Raw genomic sequence first — 17,264 nt, 5'->3', positions numbered from 1 at the left:
GGCCTAGCATGCTCCAGTTTACAAATTATTTGCATGTCCAATGTCTTTAAAGTACTTTACATTTATTTGTGTTGTACATCAACAACATACATTTTGGCAAGAATCATATACCTTGATATTTTTGGAGAAGTTAAAATAAAATTTGCAAAACATTAAAGCAAAGGAGAAACATGGGCATTACCGGCCACTAATCTTGCCTGCCAAAATACCCAGAATATACGATCGTTTGTAAGTCGTAATTGTTCAGACACATGTAAGTGTTGCAGAATATAATTCCAAATCAGGATGCAGGTGACCTTTTATGATTCAGATTGCACTGCCTTCCTAAAATGTAACACAAGAAGTCTGTAGTCTGCATGGCCCAGCGCGCTGCTTTAATTGGCGTAACTTTCCACAATAATTCTAACTAGGCCCGGGACCACCATGGGCGACACATACAAAGCGACAAAAAATACCTAAGGATTTAACTGATATTTGAGACCCTAGTCTCCCAGGTGAGCGGCTCATTTAACCTATTTTCATGGCTGAGTCAAAAAAATCACAAAGAAAAAATAACTTTCGGACAAGATGATCATGGTGTAATGTATACCAAGTGAAGGCGCGCGCAGACATGCAGTTAGCAGATATCATGCTGAAGAAGAAAACAATTGCCACAGTCTTTGCTCATATCTCCACGTGGGCACACATCTATCTATCTATCTATCTATCTATCTATCTATCTATCTATCTATCTATCTATCTATCTATCTATCTATCTATGTTCTGCTGCTATATATGCATGTTTGTATACATATGCATAAATACAGACATGTGTATATATGCATAGGCAAATAAAACCTGTAATTTAAAGCTGGGTTCTAAAAACTATATTTCATACATTTATAACAACAGAGTATAGGACACAGTACAAAATCAGAAGCAAAAATGAGAAAAAATAAACGAACCATTGATTACTGATTCTATTTTCAAATCTCTTTACAGTGGAAAAAATCTGGACCTATACTCACAAAATGTGCAAATGTTCTAATCAGCAGATTGGAATATGCTATTCATTACCCCAAGGGTCTTTACCTTGTGTAAGATTTGGGACTAAGGATATGTGTGCGTTTGTGTGTCCGCATGTGCATGTGTGTGTTTGTTGGTGTGTGCGCATGTGTGTATTTCCTAGCCCTTGTGAATTTCTTTGCTGCTCTGGACTACGGAGTTGACAAACTTACGGGCATCGATGCTGCTTTCTAACAAATGTATTATGGCAAAGAAAAACACTATCACATTTACCCCAAAATGGCCTTTTTTCTTATTTCTTTTTCTTTTTTTACAATAAAGTGCATCAGTCTTTCTAATGTGTTGGTGTGTGTGTGTGTGTGTGTGTGTGTGTATATATATATATAATATTCTCCTATATTTTCATCAAAGCTTCTGGTGGCTTCATAAACCACAAGGCCGAAAAGTGGTTTGTTAATATCACGAGAACCCAGAGATGGAAGTATAGGGGCATAATACACAAGGTAATAATCACCTACTTTTTTTTATAATACATGTTTATTTTAATACAATTAGCATGAAACCAAAGTTTTTATAGGTGAAATTTTAAACTAAGGTGTTTGTTGTAGAAAATAAAAGAGAAAAGTATTTATTTATATAATTTAAAAAATAAGGGAGTTTAGATTGAACAGGCTGTGCCTTCTTAAAGAAAGATTCTGCCTACAGAAATCAAAGATTGTTGAAACTACTACCAGCAAGACAGAGCTCACAGGAGGGCTTAACTGCAATTACCCTTTTCAGCTTTTACTAATGGGTAGTGCTAGTGATTTGAATGTTTCAGTTTTGCTTTAGCTTTCATGAAGAGGTTGCCAATTAGAGAATGGACTGTGATGGGCTAGGCTATCCTTCTATTATAGCATTTCCGAGAAAAAATATTTCACGAGTCTCTATGACCAACAGGTTTTTATCTCACAGCATTTGTGCAACAAAAAAACGCTCAAAAATGTAATCTCGCTATACCTAAGTAAATGAATCTCTCTCTCTCTCTCTATCTATCTATCTATATACGTACATATGTATATATAGATATATTTTTTTTTGGTTGAGACACACCAACATTGAGGAAAGCGAATGTGCCGAAACGCGTCTGTTCGGTGTTTTAACATGCTGGCAATAAATCTACCAAGTATATTTCCTGGTGTGCGCCTTGTTTCTCGGTCACCATGAGGCCGTTGTTGTGGAAAATATATATATATATATGTGACCAAGACCATGGACGTGGTCGAAACGTGTCGTCTTTTCTGCCAAACATAAAAAACGTACTTGCTGCAACTGCTGTAGGCTCGCCTGAATTCCTTTCCCTTGGAATACTTGGATCGCTATATATATATATATATATATATATATATCTATATATATATATATATATATATATATATATATATATATATATATATATATATATATATCTGCCACTCCACTCCGCAAGCAGGACGCAGGCGCTCTCTTCATCCGAAAAGAAACATGAAGCACAGACCCAAAGTAGGTGAAAAAGTTGTTGGTTTATTGAGCTATTACTCAGTCTGCCATTACGCGTTTCGGTACTGACGTACCTTGATCACATGATATATATATATAATCAAGAGCTGGATAGCTCGAAACGAGTCTGTTTTTGTCTTAAATAAAATACTATTTGCCAAACTTGGATCGGTGTGGCTCGTGCTTACAGGAATCGGTAAGCTTATTGGTGGGTACATATCTATATATCTGTATATCTATATATATTTATATATCTATTTATATATATCTATATATATATATATATATATATATATATATATGTATATATATATATATATTTACTGTTTCAAGTCTGTGTTGACACGGCATGCAGCCAGAACGCTGGTGGTGCACGGAAACGCCAGCGCCCAAGCGTGATCTAAACAGATTCAATCCTCCTAACACAATAAGTAATGGGCTGGCACTCCAGATAGCTGATTTAAAGTTGAATTCTATTCCAGGTTAGCAGACAAACTTAAAAAAGCATCAGGCGCGTTTCGGCGGATAACCTTTCTCACTTCGCCGAAACGCGCCTGACTCTCTTTTAAGTTTGTCTGCTAACCTGGAATAAAATTCAACTTTAAATCACCTACCTGGAGTGCTGTTCCGTTGCTTTCTGTGACGGGAGGATTGTATTTGTTTAGAACACGCTCAGGTGTTTTGTGCGTTCTGGCGGCACGCTGTGTCAACGTAGACTTGAAACAGTATCTATCTATTTCTATCTATCTATCTATCTATCTATCTATCTAGATATCTATCTATCCATCTATCTATAAATATATATATATATATATACACACACACACACACACAATGGACAATAGGTATTTTACTACCATTGTTCTATTTTTGAATGTGGGCAAAGCCTTGACTTGAGTGGGTCATGATGCCATGATGTGTTCCTCAAAATTGTTAATTAACAGAATATTCCATTATGCACACCTACATTTGTGGCCTATAGAATTGCATTATTCCACGTGTGTTTGTTAATATATATATATATATATATATATATATATATATATATATATATATATATATATATATATATATATATATATATATATATGTATGTATATATACACACATATATATATTACCCCAAGTTGTTAAACAGTCTTCTATCAAGTTCACTGTAATGTGGTAAAAATAGTTGTTGTACTACAGGCGGAAGATTATTTCTTCTATGTTGTTAATTTATATTAAAAACTTTGTATCTAACATTTTTTTCTAACATTTGAGGCTACGCAAATTGTTGTCAGTCTGTGCCATCGTGATTTTTATATTTCTATAAAAATGTATTCTTGGAAATAAACTATTTTGAAGTAAACAAAACTAAAAACAGTGTAATACTCAATGGTGAGCATGCATTTATTATGACAGTAGCTCTACTAACACAACAGACTTTATTTATTTTCAAGTTTCTCTACTTAGCTACCTGTGTGCGTGTATATATGTGTGTAACTTTCACACTATTTTTCTTTACTCTGTTGTTATACAATAAGGAAATATAATACTGCCCACTAGATGAGCTTGTTAAAGAGGCCGCAAGGTTTGTAACTCTGCAAGTCTACACTATCAACGCCAGGTGGCGCACTTGTTCTACGATTCCCTCAATTTGCCTCTAAAACTGTCAAAAGTCAAGGTCAGAAATTGTGTCTTTCCCTCAAGGTCAAGGTTTAAGGCTTTCACAGCCCCATCATTTCAACAAATACGGAAAACACTGGATAGCCGAGAGGCAGGGCCTGTAATAAAACGCGCTAGTGCCTGGATCTCTTGAGTGGAAGTGAAGACACGGCAAATATTTTTCAGTTCAAACATAGTCCTGGGAAGCCCAGTATCCAAGGGCGCCTGACACCTAAGTCTCACTGAAACAGTTACTTTTTTTTTTTAAGAAATGGGTTTGGATATACTCGTGCATAAAAAAGCAGTGAGTGTATTCGAGTGTTATTTACTGATGTTTTTTTTTACTCAGGCAAAATTAGTAAAACAAATTTTTATTGCTAATTTATGACGGTAAATTCTTTTGTCAAAAGTAAACACTTCTATTATGTCTATCTACATCATGTATTGAGTCATTCTCCATTTTCTGCTGAAATATAAAACAAATGCACACATACAGTTTCACAGTGCGCAATTCTTTTTATTTATTTACAAGACAGTATTTATAGTGAATAAAGACAAAAAATAACGTGATTTTGAAAAAAAATTGCTTAGTTTAAAATGTGTTTTCAGATGCCTATCCCTGTCTAGTGCTACCGTAGACACAGAAAGGAAGAAAATAATTATCCATCATTATATAAAAAAAAATCAAAAATGTTCAATCTTTTTTGGTTTCGGACCCGACACTTGCTGATGTTCTTATGTACCACTTTGTCAACAAATTAACCATTCTATTTTGCGTTATCAACTGTTCTAGAAATACGGTGCGCTCTTTCAAGAAAAAGTGGCCATAAAATTCTATTCTCTGAAAATAATTCATCAAACCTCGGTGATGATACGTACGTTGCTGATGCATGTATATTTCTAGGAAATACATCTTTAATATCATAAAACCACCTATATATTTTTTTTTAAGTTTATGGGTGGCTATGCAAGGACATATCTATTTCCAAATTCCCTTCTGCTCGGATAATTCAACTGCACACACTAAAGCATCTCTACAAGTTTACACATATTTATATATATATATATTTTCAAATTAACATGTCAATATCCGCTTTATATGAAAATGCACTGCGTAAACATACAGTAATGATACATGATTCACTATAAATTACCTGAGCAGGCATTCCACATGCAGTCTGGGGTGTAAGATAGGGCAAGCACACATCGTGTACAAAGGAGTTTCTGTTTTTCACCGTCTCTCAAAATAAAAACTGCCAACTCTGTCCATTGGCAGGGCAGTGACATTTTTAGCACGCTACGAATTCGCGTCCTTCCCACTGAAGTGCTCTCTGTCGCCTGTAGGCACGCTGTACAGTCTTGCTTTGACATCCCGGCATCCCATTCGAGATAACTGTCTCTCCCAACTAGTTTTTTTGCAAACAATGTATTTTATGTAGTCACGAATTCGCCCATAGAAGTCACGGATTTCCGGTTACCAAAACAAACACTCGATTCCCTTTTTTCTCCGTTTTTATTTCGCTTTAGTTTCCGTTTTTTATTTATCCGGGCTGGGAAAAAATCCACACACACGTTTGTAAGGGACCCGACTTCCGGCGGCACGCGGGGCGCGTCCATTTTAATCCATTAGCTGGTGGTCTTCAGCTTGTTGATGACCTTTTTCTCTTTCACCCGCCGGTTCTGGAACCAGATGGTGACCTGCCGCTCCGAGAGGTTGGTGGTGGCCGAGATGCGCCGCCGCTTGTCCTTCGTGATGAACTTGTTGGTGGCGTACTCCCGCTCCAGCTCCTTCAGCTGCACCTTGGTGTAGGGCACGCGCTTCTTCCGGCCCCGCCGGTAAGAGTTGGCGTCCGAGGGGTGCGAGACCACGTCTGAAAGAGAAGAAAGGCGCACAGGGGATCAGAGACTGCAGGACGAGGCCTACGGGCCCACAGAGCATATTTGGGACCCCGGTGGGCCTGGGTGTCGCGTGCAGCGCTTTCAAGATGTGTGCCATACCCACCCGGTTCATTGACCCCCCCTCCTTCGGTGACATCGGCCAGAGCGTATCCCTGCGTGAGGTGTGCCCCTGATGCGTGAGCACTCTGATTGTTGCTGGTAACGGCAGTGTGGATAGGGCTGTAAACACCAGTCCACTGTTTGCAAAATAATCAGACTGGAGTGGTGACGTGGGGGCATGTCATGTGTGCACATCTCCACAAAATAACTTCAATAAAAGAGACATATTAAAAGGCGCGTGCATTCTTGTGTGCACGTGCACTGAATGTAGGACCTGTGCACGTGGCAGAATTGATGTGCAGGGCTGACAAGAAGCGCATTTTAAGTGACTGGCATCTCCTTCTGCACTGTCGAGTGTTTACAATGAAGGCAGGTTCGATTTATAGCGAGGCAGACATGGTATACACATACCTATTTATCAACATATATATGCGCGTGCACATACGTTTACTGTTACTTGTGTGTACATCTGTTAGCCATCCGCCTAACTATGCATTCGTCCATACAGCCGTCGCCTCACCCCATCACGCACCCATTCAAGCATGCATTCATTCATCCATCTCGCCATGCATCCTTCCATCCCTTCATCCTTCGACTCATTAAGCACCCATCAATCCGTGCATCCATCAAACAATCAATTCATCCATCCACTGCCCATCAATGTAACCACAACTCACCCTCTCATGCACGCATCTGCATTTCCACCCCAGTTATAAAAAGCCCATCCAAATAACCCACGCACCCACACATTCGAGCATCCATCCACCCATTCATCCACTACCCGCCAGGCTCCCTCTCACTGCCCGTGTTTAATCCATGCAATGACTGCAGCTCTGACCGGGGGTCTATGGGAAACAACCCTGGGTGTACGCTCGGTGCTGTTAGTAACGGTGCCCGGGGCCGCAGGCTGCGGGCACCGGGCCATGCCAGCGCTAGCGCTCAGTAAGAGGGGGCAGCAGCATTACCCGGCAGCGTGCTCTTCCAGAGGTGGGAGGGCTGGGCCTGCTCCTTGGAGCAGTACACTTGCCCATTCCAGCCGTTGGTGATGGCCCAGGGCGGGTAGCTCTCCATGGGCAGCAGGGACTCGTGCCGGGGCTCCCCGGGGCCGGGCACCATGGTGGGCATATCCAGGTATCCGGGCACCGGCTGGTAGGGCCCGGCGGCGTAGCCCTGGTAGAAGGCGAACTCCTTGGCCCTGGAGCTGAAGTCCTCGCCCGCCGAGCCCGAGGTGTCCATGTACTTCTCGCCGTAGCCCGAGGGCTGCGCGCACGACTTGATGGCGCCGTGGTGGCCCACCCGGCACGGGTAGTAGCCGCCACCGAAGTATCCGTAGGGCAGCGCGGCGCCCGAGGGGCCCTGCGCCGAGCAGGGGCTGCACTGCTTGGCGCCCTCGGCGGGGCCCTCGCCGCTGCCGGGCGCGCTGTAGGCTCCGGCGCCGGGGGGCCCCCCCAGGGGCGCGGGGTGCGCCATCAGGTTCCGGCACTGGTTGGCGGCGGCGAAGCTGCTGCCGGGGGGGAAGCCGTCCATGTTCTTGCTGATCTCCTCCAGGCTGTTGTCGTAGAGGAACATGACGGGCTCGATCCAGCGTGGGCGCAGGAGCACTGAAGCTGTCATAGCCCGGCCAGCATTGGGGCGAGTGGCTCGTTTTTTAAAAGCCCCACAGACTGGAAACAGAGATTCCTCGCCGCCGAGCCTTAGCTGGGCAGGCGGCGGCCGCCCATTGGCCACAGCCGCCCCACGTGACATGCAAAGCAGGGCCCCGGGCAGCGGGGGATTAAAGATGCAGATAATTAAATAATTTAATAAAAGCGAGAGCTGCGCTGCTGCTGACTGCGGCCCTTTTCTGCGCCTTGGGGGTGGGGGATGGGGGCTGCGCTGGGAGAGGGGGCCCAGAGAGAAACCGGGCTGTCGGGATAGCAGAACAGTGTCGCGACAGGCTTCATGGAGACCAGTGAAGCATTTGAAGGCACTGGTTTGTGGGAAGTTTCCCCTCAAAATTCCTATAGCACTCTCCACCCACGAGGGCCTGCTACCATTAGGGTGCTGTAGCCCCCCAAAAAACTTACTATTCAAGTTTGTTACATTTTATACCAGACCGCCACCTCTCACATCAACACCCTGCTAATGGAGAGTTTGAACGTTTTTTTCATTTACTGAATGGCACTAAAATGTTCCTAGATTTTTTTTCCAAAATACTTTTGGCTAAAGTAATGAATGAAATGTGTCATTTGAGAGATCCATGAAGGGACATTGCGCTTTGTCAACCCAGTGTAGCGCCCACGTTTGATTTAGAACGAGAGTAACTTTTTAGGTACTTTTATTTAGTTTTTCTGCAGAAGCTACATGAGGGAACGAGCGCTTGGAAAAGACAGGCGATCCTAGAAAGAGACATCCGAGCGGAGGGCCGATGCATGGCGATTGGGCGAATTCGCGTCTTGGAGGTAAGCGGAAGCCATGGTGCCAATGTTTTCTCTATTCCCCTTCAACAAGTGGATTCAGCCAAAATAATGCATACATGTTCTGGGTGTAACTTCTTATATAAACTCAATATGCACACGCACCTTTTATTACGCACTTTCATTATTTTTCACAGAAATGTCTAAAACAATAGGTAATCGTCAGGAAATCTAAGAAAGCCGAGCCAACTAAGTCACAGTACAAAATATCTATCTATCTATCTATCTATCTATCTATCTATCTATCTATCTATCTATCTATCTATCTATCTATCTATCCGTCTATCTGTCTGTCTGTCCGTCTATCTGTCTGTCTGTCTGTCTATCTATCTTACATGAAATCATGATATAATATGGTCGGTTATTTGTGTATTCTGAAAAGTTTCAAATGTTCACGAACTGCGCCTCGTCTGTTCTGACTAGGGCTGGGTGTCTTTCTGAACTTTGTTGATCCGTCACACCAAAACAGCCTTGCGGTCTAGAGACAGGGCCCCATCCTACCATAGAAAAATATGTATTTATGACACATAGAACGTCAGCTTCAGGAGAAGCCTGACAGTATGTAGAAAAACACACAGACTAACTACTTGGACACACAATACATGGACACACATTCACTCACAACGTGATTCTATGTGCCCCACGGTACTCTCGCTATGAGCACTGCAAATTTACTAAAATATTGTGTGATCCGCCGCAGGGATCGGATGAACCCTGCCCTGCGTGTTACGCAGCAGCACCGAGTGTATATCACGCGCTCACTGTCCTTACTAACAATTACAGGGCGTAGTACACCACACGCTCTGTGTGACCCTGGTTCACTCCCTGCACGCTTGACTCACTCCCAGCTCGACCCGTGAAGCGCACACACCTCCAGTACCTCTGTGGGGCAGTGGCGGCCCAGGAAGGTGCCCCGTGTGGGCATCTCGGAGCAAGCGGCCCAGAGCAGGCACAGACAGCGGGCGGGGCAGGGCTGCTTTGCATACGGGTCAGACAGGGCTGGGGGCCAAGGTCAAGTTGAAAGTGGCCGTCTGGCCGAGGCGAAGGCCATGGGATGTGCAGAGAGACCCCAGACCGAAGCTCCGGGGCAAGTGTGGGTTCACAAGCATCGCGCGCACCCCCCACCCCCCTCTGGACTTTTGGTTCCAGATTTCCGGGGACGCCCCGTGAGATTTGCACATTTGCAGCACACTGTACTCGGCGTGGGGACGAGCCACAGGGCGCTGGAATGCCAACTCGCCTTTGTTCGTGTGCTCAGCCTGCTGTCCGTTCACACGTGCACTCAGGCGGGCGTCTCGCCGTGTTTACGTGCATACATCAGAAACGACGCCACACGTTCAATTCCTATTTTCCACAATTCCATAACTTAAAAGTTATTCTCCATTGCCTAAAACAGATTTCTAACCTGTTCCATACATTTTATATTATTTTTCACAATAACATAAAGGGGTCTTCTTCTTTCCTTACGCCTCGTTTTAGTTTGTGTGTGTTGTGCCCACTTTACACAAACTCAACACGTGGGTGATAAAGGTATATATTTAGACGACCTTTTCATATCTACGGATTGCTATAATCCAGGGTTGTGACTTTTCGTGTTGGTGCTGTCTTTGCAAAGTCAAAAGCAGCACAGAAGGAACTGTGTGTTATATTAAATGGTCACACAGTATTAATAGTTTTTCGAGGGGTGAACGAGGCGCACAGGTTTCGTATCTATAAAAAGAGTACCCTGCTTAGCCGCTTGCCACACTCAGGGTGCCCCAGTGTTCCCACAGGGGGTATCACGAGGGCCCTCGAAGTACAGTGTGTGCACTACTAACGAACCATGTCTTATGCACGGAAAACTAACCTTGCACATATGAAATCACGCTGCATACTACAATCTCCCATAGGTCATGCGCTGGCGGAAATAACCATTTTTCAGAGTGACCTTTCCTAACAATCGAAAGGTACTTCAAGATTTCCCAAAATTTGTTGCACAACATCTCACTGTGTTTTTTAAAAAAATCTGAAGGTGAGGAGAACAATGTGGCGGATAAAGTACACGTGTATTTGTCTCCACTTCGGAATAAGAGGTGTCTTGGCCGCCCCTCTAAAGGACGGGTACTGGTTTACAACGAGGGCACGTCTGTAATTCACCGCATCCCCAAATGCCCCATCGAAGCAACTTCAGTGTATATGTGTGTATGAGCGTGCACAGTTGCGCAGACACGTTTCCAAAATTCATACTACAAATCCTTCACCCATATTTGTACAAATGTGTACGTGTTTCTGTGTTTGCGCATGTGTGATATATGGATGCATGTGAGTGTAACTATATAAGCACAATAGGTATACTATGTGTGTGCACATGTAAGATTTCCTGGGTGTGTGGGTCAGCATAGGTTAACACATGCAACACACCTTTCGTATTTATGTGTGTCTACCCGCAGGTACGCATGTGATCAACATGTGTGTGTCACTGCGCGCGCATGTATGTATACACGAATGTTCACAGAACATACTCTTCACACGTCCATATAAATACCTCTATGCATACACATTCACGATCTCACACATACACACACACTCCAAGCATGCATACGTACACCATGCGTGCATACGCACGATTGCACGTAGGCGCACACAAACACATGCACACACACAATGTACTGCTCCCAATCACGACATCTCTGAGCACGGCCTGCCTTTGATGTCAGCCTGTTTGTGTGCATAATCAGTGTCTGACTGTGAAGTCTGGGCAAGTTCACGTGCATGTCTGGCCTGTCGCCTCTAATGCAGCGCTAATGCATTACAATGTAAACTCGGAGTCCGGCCTGTAGCGTTTACAGCGGCTGCGACCTCCCTCGCACCTCATTTCATCTTCAGCCGCTGTCTGCTCGTCGCTGCACCAGCCCTGTCAACAAGTCGGTTCTCGGGGCCTGGCTGGGCCGGTGGGCTGAACGCACATCTCTGGGAAGGACGCGGGGGCAGGCTGCACGAAACCCACCGAGACGCAGCGCATTCACCTGAGGGAACACTTGAACACACTTCCACCCCTCAAAAAAGTGAGAATCAATTTTCTTTGTTGTGAAGATGTATCTATGCACAGAAGGATTTGTGCACACACAGCCACACGCATGTATAGACACGTACAAAGCCATACACACACTAAGAAAAACACGGACGCACATACACACGAGCACACCATCACAGACACACAGGCACATCCCAAGGCCAGATACGCGCAAGGAAGCACACGTGTACACACCACATGCAGAGAAACACACCAAAGCACACTCGAGTCACATATACACACATGCACACACAGCAGTGCGCGCACACAGCAAGACACATGCGCGTGCGCAATCCTCGTATCCCTTGCAGGTACTATTTTAATTTTAAATAAAATGATTTTGGAATGTGTGATTGTGACAACTAGCTCCACACCAGCACACCGACAATAACACCCACTTTGCAAGTACCAGAGAAAGAACGTTTGTTGCACCTCACGTCCATTCAAGGCCTGGCGGCCTACACGTCACGACGTATTGTCAGTTCATATTTCAGTGTACCGAGGGCAGCTGGGCCCCAAATTGTCAACACATGGATCAGCTCGTCACTTATCGGCCTCTGATGTGGGACACTTATTCACTGTTAATTACTCGGTGCTTCACCAGCCCACTCCATGGCATCAATAAGCCCTCATCATGCGACCCCTCCGCCACCGGAAGGTGTGAAGATTAAAACGACTGCTGCGTAACATCCCTTTCCCCATTCCACCCCTCATGTTTGTGGAAACTGGTCCGTCGACGTCAAAATGAAAGAAAACAACAGACTCGCCCAAGAGGCCGTCACCTGGATTCCCGTGTATATGCCCAGCGACTTCCTTCTAACTGGAATGTACCATCTCATCTGCCTTCTGGGGGGTGAGTTGTTCTGCAGCGTAAGACAATGGAACACTTCTTTCTCTTCAATTCACCTGAACAGGCTATTTCTTGAGCATCCCCACCGAAGGTCAATAATTTGATGCTTTTTTTGGGTAAAATGTTGGCTCATGACTTGAGGTTAACCTTACGCAGAATTACTCTGGAAAATATTTTGGTGGATAGGACAATTAATTGTCCATGAGCCCTCCATCTTAAATAGATATATCCGTCATACATGTCAGTGGCGCAGTGCCAGCTTTTTCACAAAAGCATTGGGCCCAACATATATATTTATATATATGTACACACACACACACACACAGAGATATATATCTATGCAGATATCTAGGCACACACACATATCTATCGTAAAATGGAGCAGTATCAGTGGTAAAAAAAACATTGAAAAATATGGAAAAATGTTGCATAAATGCCTTTAAGATGAGGAGTTCTTTTCACAGGTGATTGTGAAATGGGGCATCGTATTTTTCACGATAGCCCAAGTCATTTTGCAGAGCTTTTCTTTTGTTTTGGTTTAATCAATATCATCTACATGAAAGTGACACAATCTGCGTGCTCGGATTCCAGTCAGTGCAGTTTGTTACCTGCAGCCGTCTCTCCCCTAGGCACACTAGCTCTCCCTTCAACAGTGAGAATGTGTTTTTAAAATAAAAAAATACAAAGGGCGCATTTTCCAAAATTCCACATTTGTACCTACATAATTAAGGATTTTATGTTCTCGTCTTTGTACTAAACAAAGCCTACCGGTTTTGGGCACTATTTAATTTATTGTTTTCTATAAGTTTCCCCGTTTGAAGAACAACACTGCTTTGAAGGTAGAGGTCCCAAAATAAATAAGTAATGTGAGAAAAACATAATGGGTGACTTGTGTATTATGTTGTACTAAATTGTCATCTCACGATCCTGTTAACATTTAGCATCTACTGGGGTGGTGGCCTTGAGGCACCAAAACCCCTCTACGCAATGTAAGATCAAACTTCAAGTTACTCTTATAATATTGTTTAATATATAAACACACACACACACACATATATATACACACACATATATATATATATAAATATATATATATATATATACGTATATACTTATGTATATACGTATATATATATATATATATATATATATATAACAAGCGTGAGTGATTTCACTGAACAAAATGGTGCTATAAAACACAAATTTCACAGTGAACTGTGAAATATGTGAAATATTACATAGTTCCCAGTGAAATACGGATTTCATCATTATAATGACAACCTCCAAATCACCCTGGAGAGATTTGCCATATTACGGACTGCTAGGATTATTTGACTTGGAAAAACAAATTATGCAGCAAGAATTACTTGATTGTACAGTAAAAAGCTACAAATTATCCAGCATATTCATTGTCAGTTTAATTCTTATCAATTTAAATTAGAAGTCAAATTTTTTGAGATCAGCAAGTTTAGCAAATTAATACGCCAAAGTATGTGATAAATGCAGTAAATCTATAATTATTTAGTAAACGCTATAGCCACAGTATTACATACATTCGCTGACTCTCATCATTATCCATTGATTTACCAATAATTATTCATAAAATGTAAATATAAACATTTGAATTACAATCATCACATATTCTTATCTCTAATTTGAAGAAAACACCCTTTTCAAGATTAGCACCGAAAAATACACATGTAACATCAAAATGAGATGTGGGTAATACATGCATTATGGTCCTATCTTACCATACCGAGGTTCTGGTGACATTTACAAATCACTCAGCCTTTAGACTCAAGTTTTATGATGCTACTAGTACCCCAAGAAGGCAATATCGGATTATATTTATATGCCCGTTCACTATATATTCTCTCGCTTTTTCTGTGTGTGTATGTGAATATATATATATATATATATATATATATATATATATATATATATATATATATATATATATATATATATATACATATATCTATATCTATATATATATATATATATATATATATATATATATATATATATATATATATATATATATATATATATATATATATATATATATATATATATTATACACACACACCGCGTCAGAACTGTGGCTGAGGAACAAAGCCTATATTTTTTAACAATGACACTAATAAACATGCGTTAACACATTTATGAATACGGTGCAAAGTTCAAAGTCCGTGTTCTTGTCATAGTGCAGTGAAATTGACATGGGGAAACAATGATTCCCTTAAGGATGCTCGTTACAAGTTACAATGGTTTTACACCAGAAAACAACGGTGCTAATTGTCACAGGCTTCGCCACGGTGTAATATCAGCCCCTTCGTGGTTTCGGGATGCTTGTATCATGGCTGGTGAGAGGGCGCCAGGACTGGGTCTAGAAAGCCGCCTCTCACACAGCATACGTGTGGTATTTTCACTATGTAATAAAGCGCGTATTAATCATTTCATATAGTTATAGTGAAAAATGCACACTTAAAATAAACCTCATTCAACGGGGGCACCCGTTCTCCTCAACACTAGTAATTATATGCGTGCTACATGCACACACACATAGAGCTGTGAAGCACGTGCCTCTGCGCGTGATGCAGATAGTGGGTAGACATGTCTGTGCACTCATACATTTACGCATCTATATATATGAATAAACACACGAATTACAGTAAAATGCGGGTGTGATATGCACATATAAATGCTCGTTTAATTTTCCTGCGTGCCCGCACCCTCGCCACTCCAAAACACACGTCTCCTCCCCCTCACACACACTGAAACAATGAGATTAAACAATGAATTGTCAAGTTTGCATTATTTTATTATTTTATAATCAAATGCTTGAAAATCAAATATGGAAAAAAATATTTATTTTGCCACACCTCCTCCTGAACACACAACAAACAGACGTTTTTGGTTATTTAGCCGTGTACTAATTTTACTAACATCGCGAGGTTACAATGATCAGTCAGCGAGGGCTAAATTTTTTATTGCAATCAATTGTAACATTTGGGGTCCCTGGGTCAGGGTCTGACATACCTGCGAGCGGTCCAAGGCAAGCTTTGAAAAGGAAGGAAAAAACACCGTGTTCACTTAAGAGGAATAACAACTGAATACACCTGGCCACTTCAAAATCAGTGCATTATACAAATACCAACTTCCTGTCGCGGATAATAAACCCCAGTATATTCGACCTTCCGTTGGCAATCCATTGATTGAACAGAGAGAAGGGGGCAACAGAGCCGAGAACTCCCATGCCATATTTTGGAAACTTGCAGTTTTGCCCAAATCGAAACCCATTTTGTCATCCGAGCATTGTTAGGTTGCACAACACACCCCACACACATCGTGCTCTGCTCAGTACAGTTACTTGATTTCAAACTGTGCGGCCGAATACGATTCCACGACAGCCTGATTTCAATTAAAACCAGTCCTTTTGTTATATACTTAAGCTGGCAAGCAGGAGACCTCCCCGAGGCAGGCATTCCACGCTTCCGGTGGACAGGACGAGCTGCAGACAATGGGCACGAGGCGCAGATCGAGGGCCCCGGCCCTCCACAGCCAGGGCACCCTGGCACCCTCACAGCACCTAGGAAGGTTGTTCGGCTTCAGGGAGCTCGGGTCCAGCTCGCTACACAAGGATAAGCTTATTTCCTTTCATTCACTTTTTTTCATCGAATCTTTACCTAATGAAAAGAGAGACAGCGTCCAGCTCATTATATATCATTGGCGACGAGGAACGTTAAAATGAGGGCACATAACAGCATATCGCAGCTTTTTATGGGGGTTTTTGGTTAACAATACACCTTCCTGACTTTTACGAGTTTCTTAGACCGTAATTATTTTAAAAAAAAGGCCACGGGTTGTACTATTGTTAACAGGGCGATGCCAGGCAAAGGTGCCCTGTATTCTTGGACTCCAACGACCGCTCTAGTATTAGTACAGAATAAAACATACCGGTAACTGTTTGCAATAAAACATGCTCTGGCCCTGGGAGCCCGAGGCCGAGAGAGGCGGGCGAAGCCCCTACAAATTAGCAATTGAACAACACAATTCGTTCTCAAATAACTTACACCGATTTAACTTGTATAACTGCATCTCAAAGATTGAGATAAACACGAATTTAACATGTTCAGGTCGATGCTGTTCATTTTTTTATTTTTAGCAAAAAGACAGCTGCTAATTAATTTGCCTCACCACTAACTTCAGGACTTTAGTAGCCCTTAGAAAGATCTTCTCTGTGACGTGTGCGAGATTGTCTCGTTATATGGTGAGATGAGAGCGGATGGTTTATTTCAGCTTCGCTGCGTCATAGTATAACAGTAAAGGGCAGTGCCCTTGCACTCAGTTAATATGGTTTCTACCCTGTTCCCGCCTTTGGCATTGCAACATGTAAGTCCCCACCACGAGAGGGCGCTTCTGAGGCTACCTGCCTCTGTTAGTCCCACGAGAGCAGCCGCGCGCCTGACCTCGAGGGCTAGGAAGTGATTTTTCTTAGGTCCAGAAAATAGTTTTGAGTTGTAATGGGGTCTCCCATTCCATCTGTGATGGGACACCTGCTTGACCGTCGAGGTCGCAGGGGGAACACCTGGGCTCAAACTAAGTGACATCGATTTGTATTTGTCATTATAAGAACTTTGTACCGAGTTTGTAAAGACTGTTTAGCACAGGTTTCGAAGAATCAGTTAAAAGTTCACACCACGCAGACAATGTCGAATTAGGTCAATTTGTCTAT

At 42.6% G+C, this 17,264-nt stretch overlaps 1 protein-coding gene across 1 annotated transcript; it reads right to left on the bottom strand.

Moving 5' to 3' along the window:
* Positions 1-4,666: 4,666 nt before the first annotated feature.
* Positions 4,667-7,846, bottom strand: HOXA13 (homeobox A13). Its single transcript, XM_086951490.1, has 2 exons — positions 7,134-7,846; positions 4,667-6,041 (listed from the first exon to the last, which is right to left on the bottom strand). Exons 1-2 carry the CDS (start codon positions 7,780-7,782, stop codon positions 5,797-5,799), a joined length of 894 nt encoding a protein of 297 aa, XP_086807616.1. The 5' UTR covers positions 7,783-7,846; the 3' UTR covers positions 4,667-5,796.
* Positions 7,847-17,264: the final 9,418 nt, after the last annotated feature.

The sequence above is a fragment of the Lissotriton vulgaris genome, unplaced genomic scaffold (genome assembly GCF_964263255.1).
Source record: "Lissotriton vulgaris unplaced genomic scaffold, aLisVul1.2 SCAFFOLD_3740, whole genome shotgun sequence".
In the NCBI taxonomy this organism is placed as follows: domain Eukaryota; kingdom Metazoa; phylum Chordata; class Amphibia; order Caudata; family Salamandridae; genus Lissotriton; species Lissotriton vulgaris.
Note: the sequence above shows the minus strand (reverse complement) of the source record. Positions and strands in the feature narration are given on the sequence as shown.